The 21933-nt window shown below is 49.1% G+C and overlaps 1 protein-coding gene across 3 annotated transcripts in view; it reads left to right on the forward strand.

The window, feature by feature from the left end:
- The window catches only part of slit3 (slit homolog 3 (Drosophila)), a 181783-nt gene extending 161699 nt beyond the window's left edge, over nt 1–20084 (forward strand). For 2 of the 3 annotated variants that reach the window (XM_088604744.1, XM_088604746.1), the window contains 10 exons: nt 809–948; nt 2347–2373; nt 5656–5749; nt 6435–6572; nt 7852–8092; nt 10744–10874; nt 15357–15511; nt 17116–17398; nt 17496–17701; nt 19061–20084. In XM_088604744.1, the coding sequence (XP_088460870.1) occupies nt 809–948; nt 2347–2373; nt 5656–5749; nt 6435–6572; nt 7852–8092; nt 10744–10874; nt 15357–15511; nt 17116–17398; nt 17496–17701; nt 19061–19302 (1657 nt within the window). In that variant the 3' untranslated portion in view covers nt 19303–20084. The remainder of the gene's footprint in view (nt 1–808; nt 949–2346; nt 2374–5655; nt 5750–6434; nt 6573–7851; nt 8093–10743; nt 10875–15356; nt 15512–17115; nt 17399–17495; nt 17702–19060) is intronic. The other variant, XM_088604745.1, reaches the window with a different exon arrangement.
- Nucleotides 20085–21933: the final 1849 nt, after the last annotated feature.

The raw sequence follows: 21933 nt of genomic DNA on the forward strand, positions 1-21933 counted from the left end.
TGGACTCTATAGTTAAAAACATGAAAGATATAAATCAAGAAAGGCAAATATGTGCCCTGCTTTTCCTAAACCAGTGTCTTAGTGTGAAATGCTATCTTGCTGACAGACTCTAAAATAGAAATTTAGAGGAGTCACAGCCAACAATTCTGTCTAAACTCATTTTGCTGATATGGCATTTCGACATCCAGGAATCTTGCCAGAATCTAAACACAAGCATGACAATTAAGCTCAAAATGCTTGATTTGTAGTAGGAAAAGTCATTATTTGCACAGTGCACTATCAAGACCTCATTTAGAATATGCTACAGAGAGGATATTACTGTCCTGGAATTAGTTGAAGAGCGACATTCTGGTCTCCAAAGAACATCAGGTACAGAAACTCAGTCTGAGGAGTTCATAAGGGAATTGTGTTCAGAATTCCCCATGTTATTGATGGAGCAAACCCATAGTGCTCCTTTAGGCTCACCAATCAAGGCCCAAAATCATGAGTACATCAAACTTGTAGGCTGAGCAGATAATGTTGACTGCCAGCTTTCCTGCCTTCTTATGGTCACACAGGTTAAAGCGATCATGGAAGTAGCTAAAAGCACCCTTCATGTAGACATATATACACCTGACTTTGACTTGTTTACAGGGAAATTCACTTATTTATTTGTCCTTTCTTGGAAGCACGTTTTTGTTTCGTAGTTCAGCAGGCAGTGCAGGAAAAGAGAGCTTGAGCGCAGGACTGCGGTGATGTGTGACAGTCACAGGAAGTGAGATCCGTGTTCATCTCTGTTGTTACCCCCGGCCTCTCTGTGCTCCTGCAGCTGTGCCTGCCCCCCCGGGTTCGAGGGAGAGCGCTGCGAGGTGAACCCAGACGACTGCGAGGACAACGACTGCGAGAACAACTCCACCTGCGTGGACGGCATCAACAACTACACCTGCCTGTGCCCTCCGAACTACACAGGTACCTGCGCGCCGGACGTGCACACCTGGTGCAGGCCCATGCCCACCTGGCGAACCTCGCTTCATGTAAACCACCCATGTCAGGGTGAGTGGAGTGGGAGTGACGCTTGTGGACCCTGTGGCCAAGCTGTGTCCGAGATGTGGGCTGCAGTCCACACACACAGAGACACAGCCTTCACCCGGCCCAGTCTTCGAGATTGTGACAAATAGCAAAGCCGGATTCTCTTCCTCCGTGCATTGCGTCTGTCACTAGGTGGTGTTAATGCAAGGCAGGGGAGTAATTATTCAAATCAGCACCTGCACAAAAGCAGTGCAATCTCTTCCAAAGCACCGGTGCACCTGTGCTATAAATACGATCGCCTGCATCGGGACCTAAGGACAAGGACAAATGTCCAGACACAGACACGGTGTTTGTACGTTCAGTTTTCAAGTTTGGGTGTTTTTCACTGAATTAGAAACTTTCTGCCCCTGCAGGACTGTTTCTACTTTTGCTAAATAGCAGGTTTTTTGTAAAAAGTGAAATGCTTGGGTCAACTTTACAAGAAAGACTTTATGTAAAATTAACCATACTGATGACGTGATTGATTGAATAATTTATTTTACTGCTTGGCAACATGTTCAATTTCCCACAGTCAAACTGACAGGCTTTACAACATCTGTTTTAATTGTCTTTTTTCCCCTGCCCTTTGCACATTCCTGAATGAAAATGAATTTCTCATCTATTCAAATGCCTGTGAAGGACAAGAAACTTCCATCCTGTCTAGCCTGTGTCTCCTGACAAGATTTTAATCTTCCACTTAGTTTCTTGTGTTGAAAAATGGTTAATGCCAAACATGTAGAACCTAAAATGTGCTCTTCTGATTGGCCAGATTTAGGACACTTAGAGAAGATGTTTGCAAGCATAAATGGGCGCTTCTGAGCAATGGTGAGCAGATCAGATAGAGAGAGAATCACTGTCAGTCTGATCTTGAGGAGGCCTCTCCACTACAAAATAAACCTCTTTTCAGATCTTCACTGAACTGGGCTGGGACTCCTCGCACCCCTACAGCACCGCTGTTTCCACATGTGTCCTCTGATTTGTGATGCACACCTCATTTTCTCTGGACTGATCAAATAAGAGCAACAAAGATATTTTATATGATGTATTTATATTTCGACCATGACATGGAAAGAACACCACCCATTTGACAATGTTTGCTTCCGCTGTCTATAGTATTTCCAGTGGGGAACACCAGGTTTTAAGCAGATAGTAGAATATGCCATCGTGCCTCCAAATTACAACCTGTCAGCAGGATAAACCTCTAACAGGGTTTGCTCTCCCTTCATCAGTCAGGGAGTGAGCTAGCAGGTGTCTGCTCAGCATTTCTGACGCTTCTCTCTGCTTCTTTTCCTTTGCAAGCTGCCAGCTCTTTCCTGAGGAGAAAAGGTCTGTTTCTTCTTCTCTTCCAGCCTCTCAGTAGCCCGTGGGTCCATGTGTTCTCCTCAGTATTGATTGCATAGCTGTCGCATGCGATTATGTTACTACGTGCATTTTCACATCAAGGCCTTTGTGTGTAACAGGGAATAGTGGAGATCTAAAGGTATAGTTATTGCAAATGAGGCCTTGCACAATGTGTCCACTGCATGTGTAGGTAATAGAGCACGGTGCAACACAACTTTGATTTATGTAGTGCCTTTGGACAAGAGCTGTCCTCAAGTTACTTTATAAAAGTGAAACTCCAACTTGAATGGAACAGATTTAAAACAGATGCAGACCTGGACTCTCTTTAATAATATGGAAGGAGGAGCCTCAGAATTAGAAAAAACACTGTTTTCAGCTGTAAAAAAAATTGGTTTGAGATCTTTAGTGTTCAGGTTGTAAGGCAGTAATGGAGTTATACGATGTTAATGACTCAGGTATGGGTCATACAGACAAAATAATATTTGCAGTTACGGTTAATGCATTTAACACTAAATGTATTAAAAAAAACACTTGCAATCTTTTTGTCCTTCTCCTTCGTACTGCAATCCTGTACTTTGTTTCTTTGCTCTGTGGTTAATCACACTGTATCAGTCTTCGTTTCAGAGCCTGAAGGGCCTTAAATCACAGTTTGAATCAGAGGTGTCTGGTCTTGCAGTCCAGCACGGCTTAACCTTCCCAACACTTTCAGAACATAGAAAAGCTGATCAGCTTTCCCAATTTGACCAATAATCAGTGGAACAGGACCAGCAAAGAACTGAGCTTGAATGAAAAGTTGCTGTCCTACAGGGCCAGGATCAGGACAGGACGCCCCCCCCCCCTTAAATCACCATTTAATATAGATTATGATTTCAAATAGCTGATTAATTTAGAGAGATTCCTTGATGACAGGAATGACAGATCTGATCTGATGAAGTCTGCCTCCTCTCTACCCCTGCTCACCCTCCTGGGTGCACTAAAAACTGACCAACGGCCTTTTGCTGGACTAACAGATAACTCACTGCCTGCGTCATTCTGAGTCACCGGGCCATGCGCTCCAAGATCACATGGCAAGACCTACAGGTCAAACGAAAACCGAGGAGCAGACGGCTCTCTGGAAGAGAGAGAGAAAAGCGCTCTCTTAAACCCGTTCGCCACCTTCCGAGTGTCTGCTGGACAGCGCCAGCTTCCCAAACTCTGAATGGCAGGATGAAGGAAACTGAAAAGGAAATGAATTTGGCAGCAGAAGGCAGAGAAGCCTTTGAAACCTGAGCGCTGTGTGCACTGCATCTGCTCGGCAGCCGCACAGAAATCTGTTACTCCGCCAGCTGAAAGACGGGCACCGCTGAGCTGTTTGCTGAAATACGGCCTGTGGAGCCCAGGTTGTTAGTGGCTTGAGCTGGTGAGACATGACACATCACCCATCATGCCGCTGATCATGTGAAATATGGCTGTTGCACAGCAGTAGCTACTTAGTGGGTGGAAAGGAGATGGAATTTATTAAACCCAGAGCAGGTTTCGAGTTGGCAGATTCAGCTAGCCCCTGCAGTGTGTATATATATATAGAATCTTCTTTTTTTACTGCATGCTGCCACTATCCAATATCTGAAAATGAGTTCCAGTCCTGTAGAAAAAGGTGAAACCGTCATGTGAGAAACATCTAAAACTACCCCGGCTCACTGTGAATGTTGGGAAGGGGGGGCAGGTTCGCCAATGGCAGGCATTTACCACAGCTGACAGTGGCTGTGTACCTTGAGACGTTGACCAGAATGAAGTTTAGAGCACCGCAGTTCATCAGGTCCTTCGGCTGTGAGTCAAAACTCCTTTTCGGATGAGACGTTACTTGACGTCCAGTCTAAGTTGTGCTCATTGTCATCTTTCACTCTTCTTAAGATCCATAACATCGGAACATGAGACAAGTGACAAAAATGAGGTGGTGATTCAGCTGCTCTTGCTACTTTAGCTGCTTGTAGTCTTTCTGATCCAAGAATCCTGTCCAGCTGTTTCTAAAGACTGTTAACTTTAGTATCTTGGCCAAACCAAAAAACGGGATGTAAAGTCTGTCAAAAGTTTCCCCAACCTTAATTTGGTTATAGTCTGTTTCCTGTCCCAACCTCAGCCTCCACATTTCTTTGAGAAGAATATCTTGATCTCAGCTGGACGTCCTGGTTAAATAATTTTTGAATAAAAAACTTATTATATCTAACTCGAAGAGAGATGTGCTTGTGAGATTACCTAATACACCCAATTTGACAGACACGGCCGTAGACTGAACTCAAACCTACTTACTAGAGCTTACTAGTTCATTAGATACTTCCCCCTTGCTTTTACTGCAGGTCATTCACAAACACACAAGTGCTCCAAAGGCTGACTAATACAGGCTTGGGGATTTTAATACAGCGGTCAAGCCAGGCTGGCACAGGCTTTTGTAAGGACTAAAGATTGTGACTAAAAACTAAAATATTTGTTTTGGACAGACATGAAGTGCAACTCCTTTTAACATTTTGTAGTTTCTGTTGCCTTCAATGCAGACAAATCGACTCCCACATCTGATACTGTAGCTCCTGGAGCAGAGGTTACAGGAGCAGAACAAGTAGTGCTGAATTCCTCCAACCCAACCAATCCAAGGCTGAAATGGCTGATTATAACATGTGGCGCTAATGTATCTCTACACACAGAGCACAAGAGGCGTGCTGTAAGAACATGAGCAAGTTCACAAGTGAGGGCTGTTCAGCCCACCCTGTTCAACTGATTAATAGCAGCAAATTCATCTGAGGTTCTCAACCGTCCCAGTCTTAAAAAATAACTTGAGTTTTGTTTCAGCAGTGTGGCTGGTTAGCATTTTCTTGTTTTCTTTATGTAAATGTATTTTTGGCGGATTGCCTGCCATATAATTCCCTGAGATTTTAAGACAGGATAGGTGTCTCATCTTATTGGTTTACAACAGAAGCCACAGGGCAAAACTGACTTCAGAAAAAGAGGTATTTTCAATGTCTGCCACTCATCACCGCCTGTGAGCAGACTTGCTGAAACTGGAGCCAGAAAGACACAGGGGGAAAATGAGCTCAGAGCGGAGGAGGATGCACACTGCGGGCGGCAGTTCTTAGCTGCTCAGAGCGGACGGGGACAGGGGATTGACGTGATGGCGCTGAGGGTCGAAGGGCAGACTCTGGCGGCCGGGCTGACGGCCACGCCCGAGAACCTGACTCCAGTGTCGGGGGATCCGTCTCGCTGATCGCTGACGGCTGACCGAGAGCCTGTCTCTTGCAGGCGACCTGTGTGAGGAAGTGATTGATCACTGCATTCCAGGATTTAACCCCTGTCAGCACGACGCCAAGTGCATCTCCCTCTCGAAGGGATACAGGTAAGCATGACATGAAACACAAAGGCTCTAGGCTACAGGCAACAAACAGAAAGCAGGGATCCCAGTCTGTCCTGTATTATTTCTAATACAGTTATTACTATTTTTCTAGTGAATGGCTTAGCTAATGTTTAGCTATACAAGTCCTGGAATACCAAGCCTGTGTGATGTAAGCAAAAGTGGTACTTGAATTTTGCGAAAGATATTTTTTTAAATCTTAAGGGGAGACAATCAATCAGACCTGGCCCGGTGAATTTTTTATGTCTGCAAAATTCATTGAACAGATGAAAGAATTTTTGGGGGGGTGATCTGCATGTGTACAAAGATATATCACTGTTTTGCAAGCATGCCTCCTATGGTGTTTGCCCAACCCCTGCATTAACAAGCGTTTGTGCATCTTCTTCGTCATTTTATACCCGGATCAGATCAGCGAAGAAGATGCACAAACGCTTGTTAATGCATCTTCTTCGCTGATCTGATCCGGGTATATAAAGCTGAAGTGTCTTTCCTGGCAGCGGCTTTTGGGATTCCTGCTCCTGTTCCATATCCCTTTAACTGTCCCTCACGGAAGGGCTTGCAGATGCAGTGCAGCCTGCGTTACTCCCGCTTGGCTGAGTGCGCACAGAGTGGATGGCGATCCCTGTTGGCGGCCGCGGTTTCAGACCAGCCTGTGTCCCGGCTCTTTCAGGTGCGAGTGCCTGCCGGGGTACGTGGGCCCGCACTGCGAGCAGGATTACAACGACTGCCTGGAGAACAAGTGCCGCCACGGGGCGCAGTGCGTGGACGCCGTCAATGGATACACCTGCATCTGCAAAGAGGGGTTCAGGTAGGGGGGGGGGGGCTGACCCGGGCGAGCGCCTCTGCGGCAGGGAAACCGCTGCCACTGCGTGTGCTCTTGCTCACCGTAGAGCTGAAACAGAGCGAAGACGTATGCGATACCAAAGATGGAGCAGGCGGATGTCTCGGCAGCACCTGGGAGCATGGCTTTGTGCACCGCAGGGCCGGACGCAGACGGTCACTCACGCCATGCGTGTGGGAACACTGACCCAGTTTTGAGTGTGTAACTCCATACCCAGAAGCAGAGTCAGACAAAAGTGTCAGAGCGCTCATTAGCTGGCTAGATTTCTTGCAGTTTTGTTAACAATTGCGGGTGTTCCACATATCCATCTTATTGTGTGTGACTTCCACGAGTGCATTGTGAAATAGCATGAGCTGGTTTGCAGGGCTGTTTGAACTCTTTGTCAAAATACTGAAGACCCTGCCTGGCGAAAAAAATAATAATGGGATTCAATTTCTTGTGCTGTCGATGAAACGTTTTTTAGAGCGGCTGGGCCTCTCCTACCGCCCAGCCCGTCTCCCGGGACTGTTGAAGGTGTTGAATGGAGTGCAGCCGTGCAGATTGAGCAGGCAGGCTGGTTATGGAGGAGTGCTGGAAGTGCCTGTGTGTGCCCGTGCCCCTGAGCGGATGGGCTGCCCTCTCCTCTGGGGCTCTCTGGCCTCGTCCGGGCGGAAACGTGATCTCCGAAGCGAGAAGGGAGGGGGGAGACCGTCAGTCTGTCTCTCGCGGCCCCCCGAGTCCTCACACACACCTCTTACTCCAGGTTTACCTGAGATGCAAGGCCGAGACTAAACAGACCAGGATGGCCCTGCTGTCATTTCCCAAACAGCAGCCTGGTGTTGTCTGTCTGTGTGTGAAGCCCAGTGATCACCATCGCTGCCCTACACCGACAGGCAGAAAAAACTGAACCTTTTTAGTCCTGAACAGAGAAAGACTAAGAGGGGACCAAGTATTGAGTCAGAGGGCCCAGTGGGCTTCTTCTTCAGAGTGAACAATGAAGCACGAACCGTGGGGGACACAAGTAGACACTAGACGGAAACATTCGTACAACCATGAAAAGGGGGTGCCCCCTTATACAATGGGGACAGTGGCTGTGGTGGACCAAGCTGCCCAACCTTGCTGTTGAAGCTGATGCTCTGGCTTCTGTCAAGAAACAGCTCGATGAGATCTTCAGGTCACTTAGTAACACACGGGCGAGGCGCCCCATGAGCTCCTCTCGTTGGTAACCTTTCTTACGAAGCTCTTCTGTCTTTCGCTCGTGCTCCAGCGGCCTGTTCTGCGAAAGCCCCCCTCCCATGATCCTCCTGCAGACCAGCCCGTGTGACCAGGCCGACTGCCAGAACGGGGCGCAGTGCCTGGTGGTCTCGGGGGAGCCCGCCTGCCGCTGTCTGCCGGGGTTCTTCGGGGAGAAGTGCCAGAAGATCATCACGGCCCACTTCCTGGGCAAGAGCGCCTACGTGGAGCTCTCCGGGACCAAGATCCGTCCGACCACGCACATCTCCCTTCAGGTACAGAGCCAGACCACCCACCCCGCAAAACCCACATGACCTCTTTTCGTTTAAATACCCTGTGAACAAACACGGTGGTCTGCATTGCGCTCAAGTCTTCTCCTGTTCACTTCCTCTCTCTCTATCTCTGTCTTGTCTTGGCTGGATTCCGGCCTTTAAACTGGGAAAGCCAGCTTTCATGCAACAGGGGGATAGTTCAGCACTGTTGATAGTAAAGCAGAAAAACAGGAAGAGGCATCTCTTGCAGGAGGTGAATGATGACATCCTGCCCTTTTTTTCTTCCTCTGTACATGACTCGCTTATTTTTCCCAATAACTGTTCGCTGTTGTCTATTTTCCCCGTAGCCTCCTCACCCCTCACTCTCACCCAGGTTCAAGTCTCAGAGTTCACTATCTTGTCTGTCTTTTTGCAGACCGTGTCTCGTTGCCCTTTAAATTAAGCATTTATCAAAGTTTCACTGATGTCGAGGTACCAATTAAAAAAAGATGCTGGGGAGGGAGAGAACAAAGCTTAAAATTCCCCGTCGACCACAAACACTCTTTCACAAGCTCCGACTCTTCCATGAGTGACTCCCTGCTCCCTTTGCCCCTCAAGCGCCTGATTTATAATTTAGCCTGTGAGCTTCTCCCCTCGGAAGCATCACCATGGGAGACGGGAGGCTTCCTGAGTCCGGGTTCTCCCCAGACAGAAACTGATCCGGCAGCCCCCCCTCCATCCTCGGGGCAGGCTTCACGAACGTCTCCGCCGCTGACCTGCGGCCTCCGCCCTGTCATCGTCTGTCATCGCCCAGGCCCTCTCCGGATCAGCACTGGGGGTTCCAGCTGAAGCAGGATAGGGGAAGCCCAGGAGGCAAATTCTGGATCCCTCCCCCCCCCCCCCCCATCTACCCAGTACCACCTCTGTCAGAGTGCAGGAGGAGCGTGACGCCCCACTGAAAGAGTGGAGAGACAGTGTGCAGACGAAGAAGGAGGCAGTAAAAGAGGAGGAGGCAGGGTTAGGGCTGACGAGAGCTAACACAGCCTTGGCCACAGCTCTGCTTTTGAGTGCCAGGCTTGCAAACAGATTCGCCTGTACCTGGTATTGCACGGGATATTGGGTATTTCGGATCTGTAATAGTCTTTTATAGAGGGGGCGTGAGACTAGCATCAGAGATCGTTTACAGAAACCCCTGGATATTAAAGTCACACACCTAAGTGGCTGTTCTTTTACAGTGGCCCAAGCTTTTCAAGAGGCTGTGGGTGGTAAAGGGCTTCTGTACAAGACTCTGCGTACTCATAGTAAGAGACAGAATGACCCTGCCTTCTGTGCAATACAAATCCTTTTCCCTTCGCTCCGCTGGCTTTTACAGCTGCCCGCGAATCTGGAAGAAAGTGTGTCATGTTGCCATCACTTCTGCAATATCCAGAAGAAGCAATAAGTCAGCTTAAAATGCAGAGAGGCAAGGATGGATTTTTTTTCTTCCGGCTCTTGGACATGGAGGAGGCTTGTCTGTGTAATACAGCTAACTGTGCCCAAAGAAGAACGCCGAAATTTACCCTTCCCAGGCTTTTATTTTTAAACTGATTAATTTTTCCCTATTAGCCTCTGAAGTGCTTTCTCAGGAAAAAAGCCTGCAGACTAGATCTCCCTCATCCTGATCTGCATCTCCACACCAGGCAGTTTAAATTACGATGTACAGGGTGACATTATCCAAATGTCACCTTTTGTCCACTCGTGTGAATAATAAGGCTCCAGAGGATATATATTATGATAATAGAAGTGCATTAAAGCAGCTATCGGTGCAATCAGTATAAATGAGTCATAAATGGATTGCATCTTAGCCCAGCAAGCTAATCTCCTGGTTCGCAGCGTTTGCAGAGAAAGAGAGAAAATTAATTGAAGGGGGATGGGGGAAATGGATTAAAAATAGCGTCATTGTTCTTTATCGCCATGCGTAGGCAAACCCCACTGACTTTGCAAGTTTCATGCAAGACCCGCAGGGTCATTGTGCAGAGTTTGTTTTTAAACTTGCACTCTACCACAGACCCTTAACCCTTTCGACTTTAAGCGATAAGGAAACAATAAGCACAAACCTTTTTCAAAGAGCCAAGAATGAAAGGAAGAACTTCAAACTAACAGACTCCTGTCAGATCACAACCCATTCATGCTTGAAGCCAATTCATTCTGTGCCACACATCGCTCATTGTTTCCCTCAGGATAGCTCCGTTACTGTCCTGTACTTTCAGGATAGCTCTAGTATGACTGGAAACAGGTGGAAAGCAGTGTGCACACACAGGTAGTCTCCTCCTGTTTAAGGGCGGTGAATGCTAAATATTTCTAATGAGGACCACTGCACATTGCTTCCCAGTCCCTCTCCAGCAGACTGCAGTGAGGGAACGTTATTGAGGAGGCTTGTGACTTTGAGCCTCCAGACAGTTGTCCACCAGGTCTGGGATTCCCACATGTGGCAAGAATCACTGACCCAGATGTGTGCTGGTGTGTACTGCTCGTTCTGCTGTCGATCTGGCTTATATTAGGGTCTTCTGGCTTTCATTCACCCTGAGCTCTTCCTCTGGCACTTGAGCTCATGGTTTAACTAACTGAACCCATTCCATTTTCCAGGGGATTCGTTGCTGCATCAGTATTGCCTCACCTGCTGCATTTTTTCCCAGGTGGCCACAGACAAGGACTATGGGACTTTGCTGTACAAGGAAGACAATGACCCCCTGGCCCTGGAGTTGTACCAGGGGCACATCCGGCTTGTCTATGATATTGCCAACTACCCCCCCACCACAGTGTACAGGTACGTTAGCCCGCCCCCGTCACTGTACACACTGTGTTCACCCCAGAGGGAGCAGACAGGTGAAAGAAGCAGGTTGCCCGTCGAGCGGGAGATGAGAAAACATCAGCTGCAGCTGCATGTTGAGAGCAGTCCCAGCAGCCAGCTCACAGGGCTCTTCCAGACTGCCTCCGCCCCTCCTTCTGCCCGTCTTGCCCCGAGAGGGTCATGATGGATGCTGGAAATTCAGCGCCTCAAGTGCCACTCTCTCGCTTAACTTCTGACGTCGGGGAAAACGGTCCTGAAGGAAATGTGTGCCACGGGTATTGTCCTAGCGGAGAGAGATTAGTGGACCATACAGCTTTCTGTTCTTTTCAGCCTCTATGGTCTACCAGTAATGGTCTTCCTGCAGAAGGTAGAGCACAAGTTAGGAACAGAACGACACCGAAGGCAATGAGCTGGCTGATTGGACTCAGAATGAAGGGTGATTAGCTGCAGGAGAAGCTCAGTCCAGTGTTAATTTTTCCTGTGTTAGGCTCTGTCCGTTCTCAGTCATGCTGTGGATTCAGTTGATCAGATGGACCCTGCGAAAGCCAGCGTTCATTTTGACAGGTTGTTTTCTCTTGTGGAGACTCAGCGTGGTGAGGCTGTTGTATATGAGTGGCACTGTGTTTATCCAGCCAGGAGCCCAGTTTAATGCTCCCTGTGAGGGAAAGAGTTGGCGGATTCTAGTGGTCACATAGATGAGAGCTACATGATGTAGCACTGCTGCTGCTTGGTTTCTGTAGGTGTTCACAGCCATCTGGTTCTCAGCCATTGCCATATTACTTGTAACATCGATTTATACTGTATGTTGGTACCAACAGCCATACAGTAGTGTCAAGAGAGATCTGACAAAAATCAAGTCAGCCTGTTAATGGCAACATACCTGCGTTGTTGCAGATTCCTTGTTGTATAGGCAGCTCAATTAAAATCCACACATCATATCTCTTGTGTACACAACAGCCTGGGACTTTGGACAGGTTTTTTTGTCTTGTTCTTTTATTTATGCAAAAGCGATGAGCAGGCAGATGAAGTCATCGTGCTGCAGTTCCCCACATCACAGAAGCCGCAAGTGGCGATACGGTCTGAGAGTTCAGCCACGAGCGGCGAGGGAAAAACAAAGAAACGATTAAAGAGACGGCCGAGTCTCTCGCCCTGGTTTATTCTGCGTTTCTGGGAGCCAAGAGTTCAGCAAGGTTTTTTGGCCTTCTGTGGCAGACACTTGAGATAGGGAGGAAGGAGGTAGAGATGCAGTAAGCAAGGTGGGAAAATGGTGTTCTAGTTATCTGCAGTGCCGATCATTCCTGTGTCAGTCACAGCCCAGGTTAAAGGAATGCTCTCACAGTGAGAACAAAGAGGAGGCTCTCAGAGAACTAAATCAAACTAAGCTGTCCTTTAGATAAAACACCTGTACTTATTGACTCCTGTAAAGAGGAACTAGGATACACAAAGCTGGGCAGTCTTTTACATTACCTCTCCCCCTGCAGTAAACCATGGAAATGTCTCCTTTTCCTGTAGGACTTCCACACCTGTTGTACAAATGTCAGTCTTCTACTGTACCTCAAGACCCTGCATGGAAACCGAGTCCCAGCCATCACCCGAGAATGTGTTGGTGTTTGTTCTATTTTATGTTAAATGTTTCAGCACAGCTAGTATTATCTCCGTGTCTTGGCAGCTTGTTTCAATATGACAGAGCTCTGAAGATCTAGAAAAGCAAAACTCAGTGAGGCTAAATGGTACTCAAATGATTAGAGAGCCAACTATGTCTACAGCCCAGCTATAGATGACTTTTAAAGATTAGGGTAATTGTACTTAAGTTGGCGCACATGTTCATTCTTAATGCGGTTGAATTCGGAAACAGAGCACTTATTTTGAGTTTACAGGAAACTGACATCAAGAGGAGACCCATTTCTCACTTTCCCAAAGCGAGATGACACCAGTCTGCTGAAAGTTCTGTAGGGTGTTCCGTTTGATTTTTATTAAAAGCCACATTTGACCACTTAAAACTAATAAGAAGCCTTAACCACACATCAAAGATCTTTGCCCCTCCCTCCACATTGTCCTGCCCTCTCAAAAATGTCAGCTTGTTGAAAGCCCAATATTGGCAGGAGCAAGTTTTCAGAGTGCAAAAATATTTACTCAGCTCCCTGCTGCCCTCCAGTGTTTACACTAAATCATTACAGCCTACCTTTTTGGTTGAGCTGACTTCCCTTCACCTTTAAATGTTTCTTATCACAGGCCAAGTGTTAGCACTTTATTGCAGTTCTGTTTTTTTTTTTACTGAAATATTCCAAAGCAATATGTTTTATAGCTTTCTGCCTTGCGTTTTTTCCCCTGGTGTTGGCAGTATCGAGGAGCCAACAGATTGAACCAGCCCACCTGTAATGAAAGGCAGCTGTCCAAACGCCAAGCGCTCAAAGAAAATGTCATTAGAACGCAATAAAGCAGAGTTATTCCTTTATCGAAGTGGGGGAGTGGGTGAACAGGGATTGAACGGGGAGGTGTCTGCGTGGGCCCGGAGAAGAGATGTCTGGAAACAGGATTGTAATGCGATGTGGCCGGGCAGGGCCGGACGGAGCTGCAGTCAGCATGTCCAACAGCTGACTGATTCAATATAAGCCAACCTGGAGGGCCGGTTGTGACACCGCACCAGGCTCCAAATAGACTGGACACAACCCCAGAAGCAACATGGGAAGGCTGAACAAGATCACAAACGCTTGTTTTGTAACTACTGTAGGGCACAGTTCTTTTCTGCTCCGGTCAGTGGGGCTCTGCGTGGGGACTGAGAGTGGTCAGGGCAGGGGAGGACTGTTGGACTAAACGGGCTGTGGGATGGCTCCAGGGTCAGGTCAGCAGAGAGCGATGGCCTTGTGCCTCCACATGCCCAATTAATGAACCGGAGACCAAGAGCACAGCTGGTGTTGCATGACCATACCCCCCACGATCCGATCTGAACATGTCGTGCTTAGTAGATAAGGAACGAGTAAAGGTTTATTCCCTGAGGAAAAGGGATGAAAGGAAACAGAACGTTTCGGCTGTGGAGCCTTCTTCAGGTGTCATGTTTCAGAGCACAGTGCAGCAGACATCAACATCCCTTTCCAAGGCTTTTTTTGGTCTAATATGCATAACCATGCCCAATGGAGATACTTCCGTTGTTCCAAAAAAATTCCACTGTTTTGTACAGGGACCAGGTGGGGAGTTTGGGGTTCTTGTTGCAGTTGCATACAATAAAATGGCTTGGAATCTATTAGATTCCCTTTTCCAGCTACATTAAAATATAAATTTCACAAGCTAGCCAGCCCTTTCATCAAAACTGTAATATCCTTTGGAGGTCTATACCTTCTCCTGTAGAAATGACCATTCTCTGTCAGTACAGTACTTGTTTACAGAGTAAAATCTCCTGCCAAGAACAGTTTGGAGTAAAAGGCAGAACAGATACGCTTTTCACTAGCCGTGTGGTTTGAAATGAACGTGTGAAATCCAATAGTGCCAGAAACGTAGGGGACCTTTTTAAGTTTTGCCTGTACTAACAGGGCAAAACAGTGAAGCCACAAAGAGCCGTGCAATGCTTTTATTTCAGCTGAATCATTTTGTTTTCACTTTGTTTTTTCTAAAACTAAAGTCTCATGCTGAGGGTGTTAAGTGGTAGTGGCGCTCTGTGTCTAACGGGTGCCAACTTGAGCCCACTCTTATACCCGCCAAGAAAGGGGGTTTTATAACACTCCTTTCACATGAAAGACATTCGGTCCCTTAGGGGAAAAAGAAGTCTTTTACTTTTAAGCTTTTTTGAATATTAATGAAGCTAAAACCATTTATTCCACCCAAAGTTTCACACTTTTTTTTTATTTGATCACAAAAACAAAATTGCCGTGTATTTCATTCTGTACAGTGGGTCGACTCGTGTTTTTTTGGCCTCGCTACACGAGAGGGGACACTGAACCTTGAAATGCTGCTTGGGATCATCTTGCATCCAGAAAAAACAAATAGGAAGTTGAAAAGAATGTTATCACGGGAGTGAAAAGGCATTCTAGTAGTTCTGAGGAACTACAGAGTGAGGTCTTCAAGTGCCATTTGCAGTTTTAACTCTTTTAATCAGGGCAGCCTTGTTTTCTAAGAGGCTTGACCCCAGTCCCGGAGTGCAGGATTTCCGGGGATGTTCACCTCTGCGTGCCAGAACGGTCTTTTTGCGCTGGTTAAAGGCAGCTTTGAGCGTGTGTATGAAATCTGTCTGAACAATTCTGAGCTCTGTAAGTTCACCCCCGGCCCGACCTGTTTAAATAGACAGCGTGGCGCGGCGCTCGGTTTGGAACCACAGCACGCAGCAGCCTGTGTGATCCGGGGCTCGGGCGAGCAGGCGGCAGGCCCATGTCGGGTGTGCGGTGTCCACGACAAGATGGCGGCTCTCGCCTGGCCTGCAGGGGCAGTGCGGGGGTCACAACCCTCTCACTCTGTGTCTCGGAGCAGCGTGGAGTCCGTGAACGACGGGCTCTTCCACGCGGTGGAGCTGCTGATCCAGAATCACTCCCTCAGCCTGGTGGTGGACAAGGGCGCCCCCAAGAGCCTGGGCAAGCTGCTGAGGCAGCCATCGCTGGACCACAACACCCTGCTGTACATCGGGGGTAAGAGCCGACGCCTGGCTGGGGCGCCTCGGGGTTCTGAGAGGAGAAACACAAATATCTACAGTGACCAGTTTAAAGACACCTCTGAAAGAGCAAAACAGGCTCCAACACAGCATGTGGTAAATTAAATTAGCCCCCTGAAGGACTTAACAGAGCATCGTGTGGCTTTCCTTAAATAAATATGGGCACTTTCAGAATATACCCCTTCATCCGTCTGTCTGTAGATCCCTCCGTTCATTCATCTGTCCTCACGTCTGTGGAAACATCCATTAACAGAAGAGACCTGGGGACATGAGAATGGCACACTAGCCTGAAAGAGGCAGACGGAATGAAAGATGGGTTCTCTCTAGATAATGCGGAGATTTGGTTTCTGTTATGGTGGGAGGGCCATGCAACCAGGGCATGTGTTCGTACTTTAGCTGCTAAGAGATCAGGAAATCTATCTGAGAAGAAAAAGCTACTTGATGTCAGACAGTGTTGCTACTCTGAGCCCTTTCCCACGCAGGCTGGCCAACACAGTGTTCCCACTGCCCAGCTCGTAGGTCTTCCTCTTACAGACTGTTTATAACACCAGGCTGAAAACATGTTTGTCCTTTAGATCATTGTTCACAGCCCTGGTCTTGGAGACCCACATGCTGAGCTGAGCTCCGCTACACAATTCAAATTATGAATTGAAATGAATACTAGGATCGGTTTTCAGCTCTTAAACATGTTGGGGGTTGTCTTTTAACAACTGCATTTAATACAAATCTGTACAGTATGTGTCACGGATGTCAGAAGGGCAAGCCGTGGAATGACCAGGGGAGCAGTAGAGAGGGGCAACATGGAGGTTAGCCCGGGCTCAGGGGGTCAGACGATGTCGGTATAGAAACCTGAGCCCTCAGGCCACAGACGTGGGGCGACCTGGTGCTAGGCTGGTCTCACGACATCCGTACCCTCAATGCTGAGCCAGGAGCAGAGCAGACACAGGAATTTAATAGGCTCCACAACAAGACTATCATGTCCTCTACAGCTAGAGGGCGCTCTCACTCTGTCCTGTCCCTAGTTTCCTCTGCTTTGCTGTCCTTCCCGTGTCTCTCTCCCTGGGGTTGTATATTTCCGGGTCACTCGTTCCCCTTCGCTCAGCATTGACGTCCGGATGTCCTGAGACCCGCCTAGCACCAGGTCGCCCCACGGCCGTGGCCTGAGGGCTCAGGTTTCTATACGACTCCTGAGCAGCTGAGCCCGGGCTAATCCCCATCCCACCGCTACGCACAGGGTCTTTGTCCACTCTCCAGCCATGCCACAGTTCGCCCCTTCTGACATCCGTGACAAAGACACACCGGAAGACGTGAATAATCACAGGGAACTAAGAACAGGACAGAAGTAGAGCGCCCTCTAGGTGTACAGGGCGTGACAGTATGTAGCTGAGCCATTTTGCAGGTATCTCTGCTTTGAGGATTTAATAGCAAGTACAAGCAAATGCTGCTGACAGCAGGATGTTCGTTTTCTCCAGGGATCGGAGCGCAGGGAGACTCGGATTACTGGTTCGAACCAGGGTCCTCCCCTGTCTGTCCCGGACGGCCGTTTCCTGCGCGCCTCAGCTCCTCTCCTCCCTCCCGCAGGCGTCCCGCCCCCTCTCGGAGGCCCCGGCCTGCGCCAGGACCGCGGCTTCCAGGGGCTGAACGGCTGCGTCCACAACGTCCGCATCGACGGCGAGCTGCAGGACCTGGGGGCCGCGCCGCGGGGCGCGGACGGGGTGCTGCCCGGCTGCCACTCCTGCAGCGTGTGCGCCCAGGGGCCCTGCCGCCAGAGGGGGGACACGGGGGTGGCCTGCGAGTGCCCGCCCGGCCGCAGCGGGCCGCTCTGCGACCAGAGGGCGCCGGCCGACTCCTGCCAGGGGAACAGGTAGGAGCCGGAGCGGGAGCGGGAGCCAGGAGCCGGAATCACAGCCCGACCGTGCCCGCGGGTCTGACCGCCTCATCCCGCCCCTCTTCCTCTCCAGGTGTGCCCACGGCCTGTGCGTGCCCCGGGGGCCGGCGTACACCTGCCAGTGCGCCGAGGGCTACTCCGGCCAGTACTGCGACCTCCGGGAGGAGCCAGCGGCCTGCAGGGGGCGCCCCTGCGGGCAGGGAGAGTGCCGCCTGACCGAGAGCGGGGAGCCCACCTGTCACTGCCAGCCCGGGTACACCGGCCCGGCCTGCGACACTGGTGAGTGCCGGCCAGCGCGCGGGTGGAGACACCCTCGCCTCACGTCGGCTGCCCGGCCATTTCCTCTTCAGTAGAAGTGTGCGGGGGGGGCTAACAGTACACACTGAGCACTAACAGTACACACTGAGCGCTAACAGTACACACTGAGCGCTAACAGTACAAACTGAGCACTAACAGTACACACTGAGCGCTAACAGTACACACTGAGCGCTAACAGTACACACTGAGCACTAACAGTACACACTGAGCACTAACAGTACACACTGAGCGCTAACAGTACACACTGAGCGCTAACAGTACACACTGAGCACTAACAGTACACACCATGTGCTAACAGTACACACTGAGCGCTAACAGTACACACTGAGCACTAACAGTACACACTGAGCGCTAACAGTACACACCATGTGCTAACAGTACACACTGAGCACTAACAGTACACACTGAGCACTAACAGTACACACTGAGCGCTAACAGTACACACCATGTGCTAACAGTACACACTGAGCGCTAACAGTACACACTGAGCGCTAACAGTACACACTGAGCGCTAACAGTACACACCATGTGCTAACAGTACACACTGAGCGCTAACAGTACACACCATGTGCTAACAGTACACACTGAGCGCTAACAGTACACACCATGTGCTAACAGTACACACTGAGCGCTAACAGTACACACTGAGCGCTAACAGTACACACCATGTGCTAACAGTACACACCATGTGCTAACAGTACACACTGAGCGCTAACAGTACACACTGAGCGCTAACAGTACACACCATGTGCTAACAGTACACACTGAGCGCTAACAGTACACACCATGTGCTAACAGTACACACTGAGCGCTAACAGTACACACCATGTGCTAACAGTACACACTGAGCGCTAACAGTACACACCATGTGCTAACAGTACACACTGAGCGCTAACAGTACACACCATGTGCTAACAGTACACACTGAGCGCTAACAGTACACACTGAGCACTAACAGTACACACTGAGCGCTAACAGTACACACCATGTGCTAACAGTACACACTGAGCGCTAACAGTACACACCATGTGCTAACAGTACACACTGAGCGCTAACAGTACACACCATGTGCTAACAGTACACACTGAGCGCTAACAGTACACACCATGTGCTAACAGTACACACTGAGCGCTAACAGTACACACTGAGCACTAACAGTACACACCGAGCACTAACAGTACACACTGAGCGCTAACAATACACACTGCGGGCCCTGGCTGCAGGCCCCCGGCGCGGGTCTGGCTGGGGCTCGGGGAATTCTCTCGGGAAGGCCGGGTTTCCCCCTGTCTCACCCGCCTGCGCTCTCTCCCGACCCCCCAGAGGCGGCGTGCCAGGGCGAGGTGGTCCGCGAGGTGCTGAGGAGGCAGCAGGGGCTCAAGACGTGCACGTCCACCTCCAAGGTCCCGCGCGTGGAGTGCCCCAGCGCCTGCAGGGGCGGGCTGTGCTGCGCGCCGGTCAAGACGCGGCGGCGGAGGGTGGTCTTCCGCTGCCCCGACGGGCCCTCGTTCACGGAGGAGCTGGAGACGCCCGCGGAGTGCGGCTGCGCGAGGTGCCCCTTGTAACGCCCCCGGGGGGGACCCCCAGAGACCCGCTGGAGCGGACAGGAATCTATTGTAAAATAAAATAGAACTTATTTTTAATGAGGGACTTCCTTGTTTTTGTAAGAGACTCTGCAGCTGCGTGTGCCATACGAGGAGTTATTTTGTACCGCAAGAGAAGATTAACATTTTTAAAAAAATTATATAAATTTATATATATATAAATGTATAAATCTATATATAAAATGTATAACCTAACCTCCGAATTATTTTGCTAAAATGTATTGCATGTCTTTGTGAGTGCTGACGGCGGCGCGTGGGGGACTGTCTTGAGCGAAGCGCGCGGCGCTGGGGGTCGGGGTTTTTTGGCCACGCCGCGCCGCGCACGTGTTGGGGCAGCGGATTCCTCCGCACCTCTGGAGAGGAACCACACTCAGCAGGAAGCAAGGACGGAAAAGGACTGGGACACTTTCCTAACCAGTTTGCCCGGCAACAATGGACTTCACCTGTTGAGTGACTTCTCCGGACTTCTGCGCTTCCGTGAAGAACCTGGGACTGCAACTCGAGCGTTCAGCGGCTTTGTGTGGAGACATTCCGCCAGAGCCCTTGCCTGTTGGTGTAGACGCCACCGATGAGCAGGTCCCGAAGGAATCCGTGTCTGGTTGTTTTCTCCACTGCCCCCGGGGCACCTCTCCGGTTTCACGAGGGTTCTCCGAACCGTGTGGAGAAAAGAGGTCCTGGGCTACCGAACAGAATCGGGGGCGAGCGCATTGTTCTGTCTTGCCATAAATGACTTTTATGAAGTATTTTCAGAGTCGTTTCCCGAGGTGATGTTCATTCCTCGTCTGCCTGGTTCATTTGACTGACTGGCCTCACATCTGATTCCCGTTCCACCCACAATACTTGAGCACACAGCAGTTGACACACCTTCAGAATACTTGCTTACTGTACCATTTCACTCATATCCTGCAGTCCCTGCTCTCGATAAAGCATGATAATCCAGTTCGGAGTTAGGAAGATGAAGAGAAACTCTGTCCTTGTATTACTCACGCAGTGTATCACATACCCTTAAGGTATAGGGTCACCAAACGATCCATTTTTTTCCAAACAGATTCTTAATGCTCTGCCTGGGAGGAATTTTTATAAATTTAATAAATAAAAACATCTGGGATTTTTCCCTGAAACCCGTACTTTTCTAGATACTGGTGCAAATACCATCCAACCACCCATCCATCTCCTGATTCAGGGCCTAGGGGAGCAAGCCTGTCCCAGCAAGCAGCACCAGGAATCTCCAGTACAGCTCCCACACACACCCTTATCCCCTGTGGAACCAGAGCGTCGGTTCTGTTCTGTGTCTCTAGAACAAGTGCTTTTCAGGTCCAATGTATTCATTAACAGTCTCTGCCAATTTTAAAGTCGGGTTCATTTTCCTGTACAGCTTCTGTCCTTCAGAAGTTCTGTAGTCACTGCCGGAGCGTGTTTTCCTGAAGTATTGGTCAGAAAGGCAGAGATGAATCTGTGTGTTGAGAATGTGGTCTCCTAATTAAGGTCTATTTTTATGGAGGTCATACTTATTAAATCAGATCGTATTTAAAAAGACCTAGTATCGGCCAGAGAGACTCTTCTATCACCTGATCCTTTCTTGTTTCTTTTTGCTTAGGTGCGAACGTTTGCAACTGAGTCTGTAGTATTTGTTCCTCTCCGTAACGGAATCTTGTCCTAGCTGTTTAGTGATTACAGAGTTCTCCAGGAGACCGAAATGAGCGTCTTTGACACAGAAACTTTGCGGTTCCTGTTCCAAAAAGGCACCAAGCATGAAATAGACAAAACACATCAGCGCCCAATCCAGGGTCTTAGGTGGACAGTCCAGTAGCAGATAACATGATTATCTGTCTGTGCACAAGCATGGACATTCTGTGCACAAACGGGACCCTTCCTTTAGCTCAGGGCACCTCAGTCTGCTATGTTAGAGCTTGCTAATTCACACATTTCTAAATGAGGTTTCCCGTACTAGTCTAACATTATGCCTCCCAAGAGTAGTTTTTGTCAGTTCACCCTCCCAACTTCTTTTGATTGAAAACCGAAGTAGCTGTGATTTGTAGAGGTGATTTCCTGGTTTGAGGAGACTGCAGGACAGCAGAACCACAGATTGTCCCCAGGTAAACAGCCTCTCACCTCACGGTGCGGGTTCAAGGAGTGTCTCTCGGCCACGGCCTCCTGCCTACCTGCATTCGGAAAACCAGGAGAGCAGTGCGATTATCTGGTCTTGCAGTCTGAGCCTGAAATTCTTCTAAAGACGCTACAGACAATGCATCTCCTGCCAGCAGTTCAAATGTGTGCAGCTTCATTACAATTTCTATCCTGCATATCATTAATGGTGGTTAATGTACCATTGTACAGCACTTTCCATCCCAACTCCTGCACTGAAGTGACAATCAACAGCCTTTTTGCACCAACATCAGCACCGGCCAGGAGGAGAGGTGAGAAATAGCTTCAGGAATCGAATTATGGGGGTAATTCAGGGAGGCCAGAATGTAAAAGCCCAGGTTGGAATTTAGCCAGGACATCAGGCCTCGCAGCCCTATTCTCACAACCATCACCAGATCTTTAATGACTACCCGGTCAGGACTTAGGTTTAACATCTTGTTCAAATGC

The sequence above is a fragment of the Lepisosteus platostomus genome, chromosome 13, assembly GCF_059453375.1.
Source record: "Lepisosteus platostomus isolate fLepPlt1 chromosome 13, fLepPlt1.hap1, whole genome shotgun sequence".
In the NCBI taxonomy this organism is placed as follows: Eukaryota; Metazoa; Chordata; class Actinopteri; order Semionotiformes; family Lepisosteidae; genus Lepisosteus; species Lepisosteus platostomus.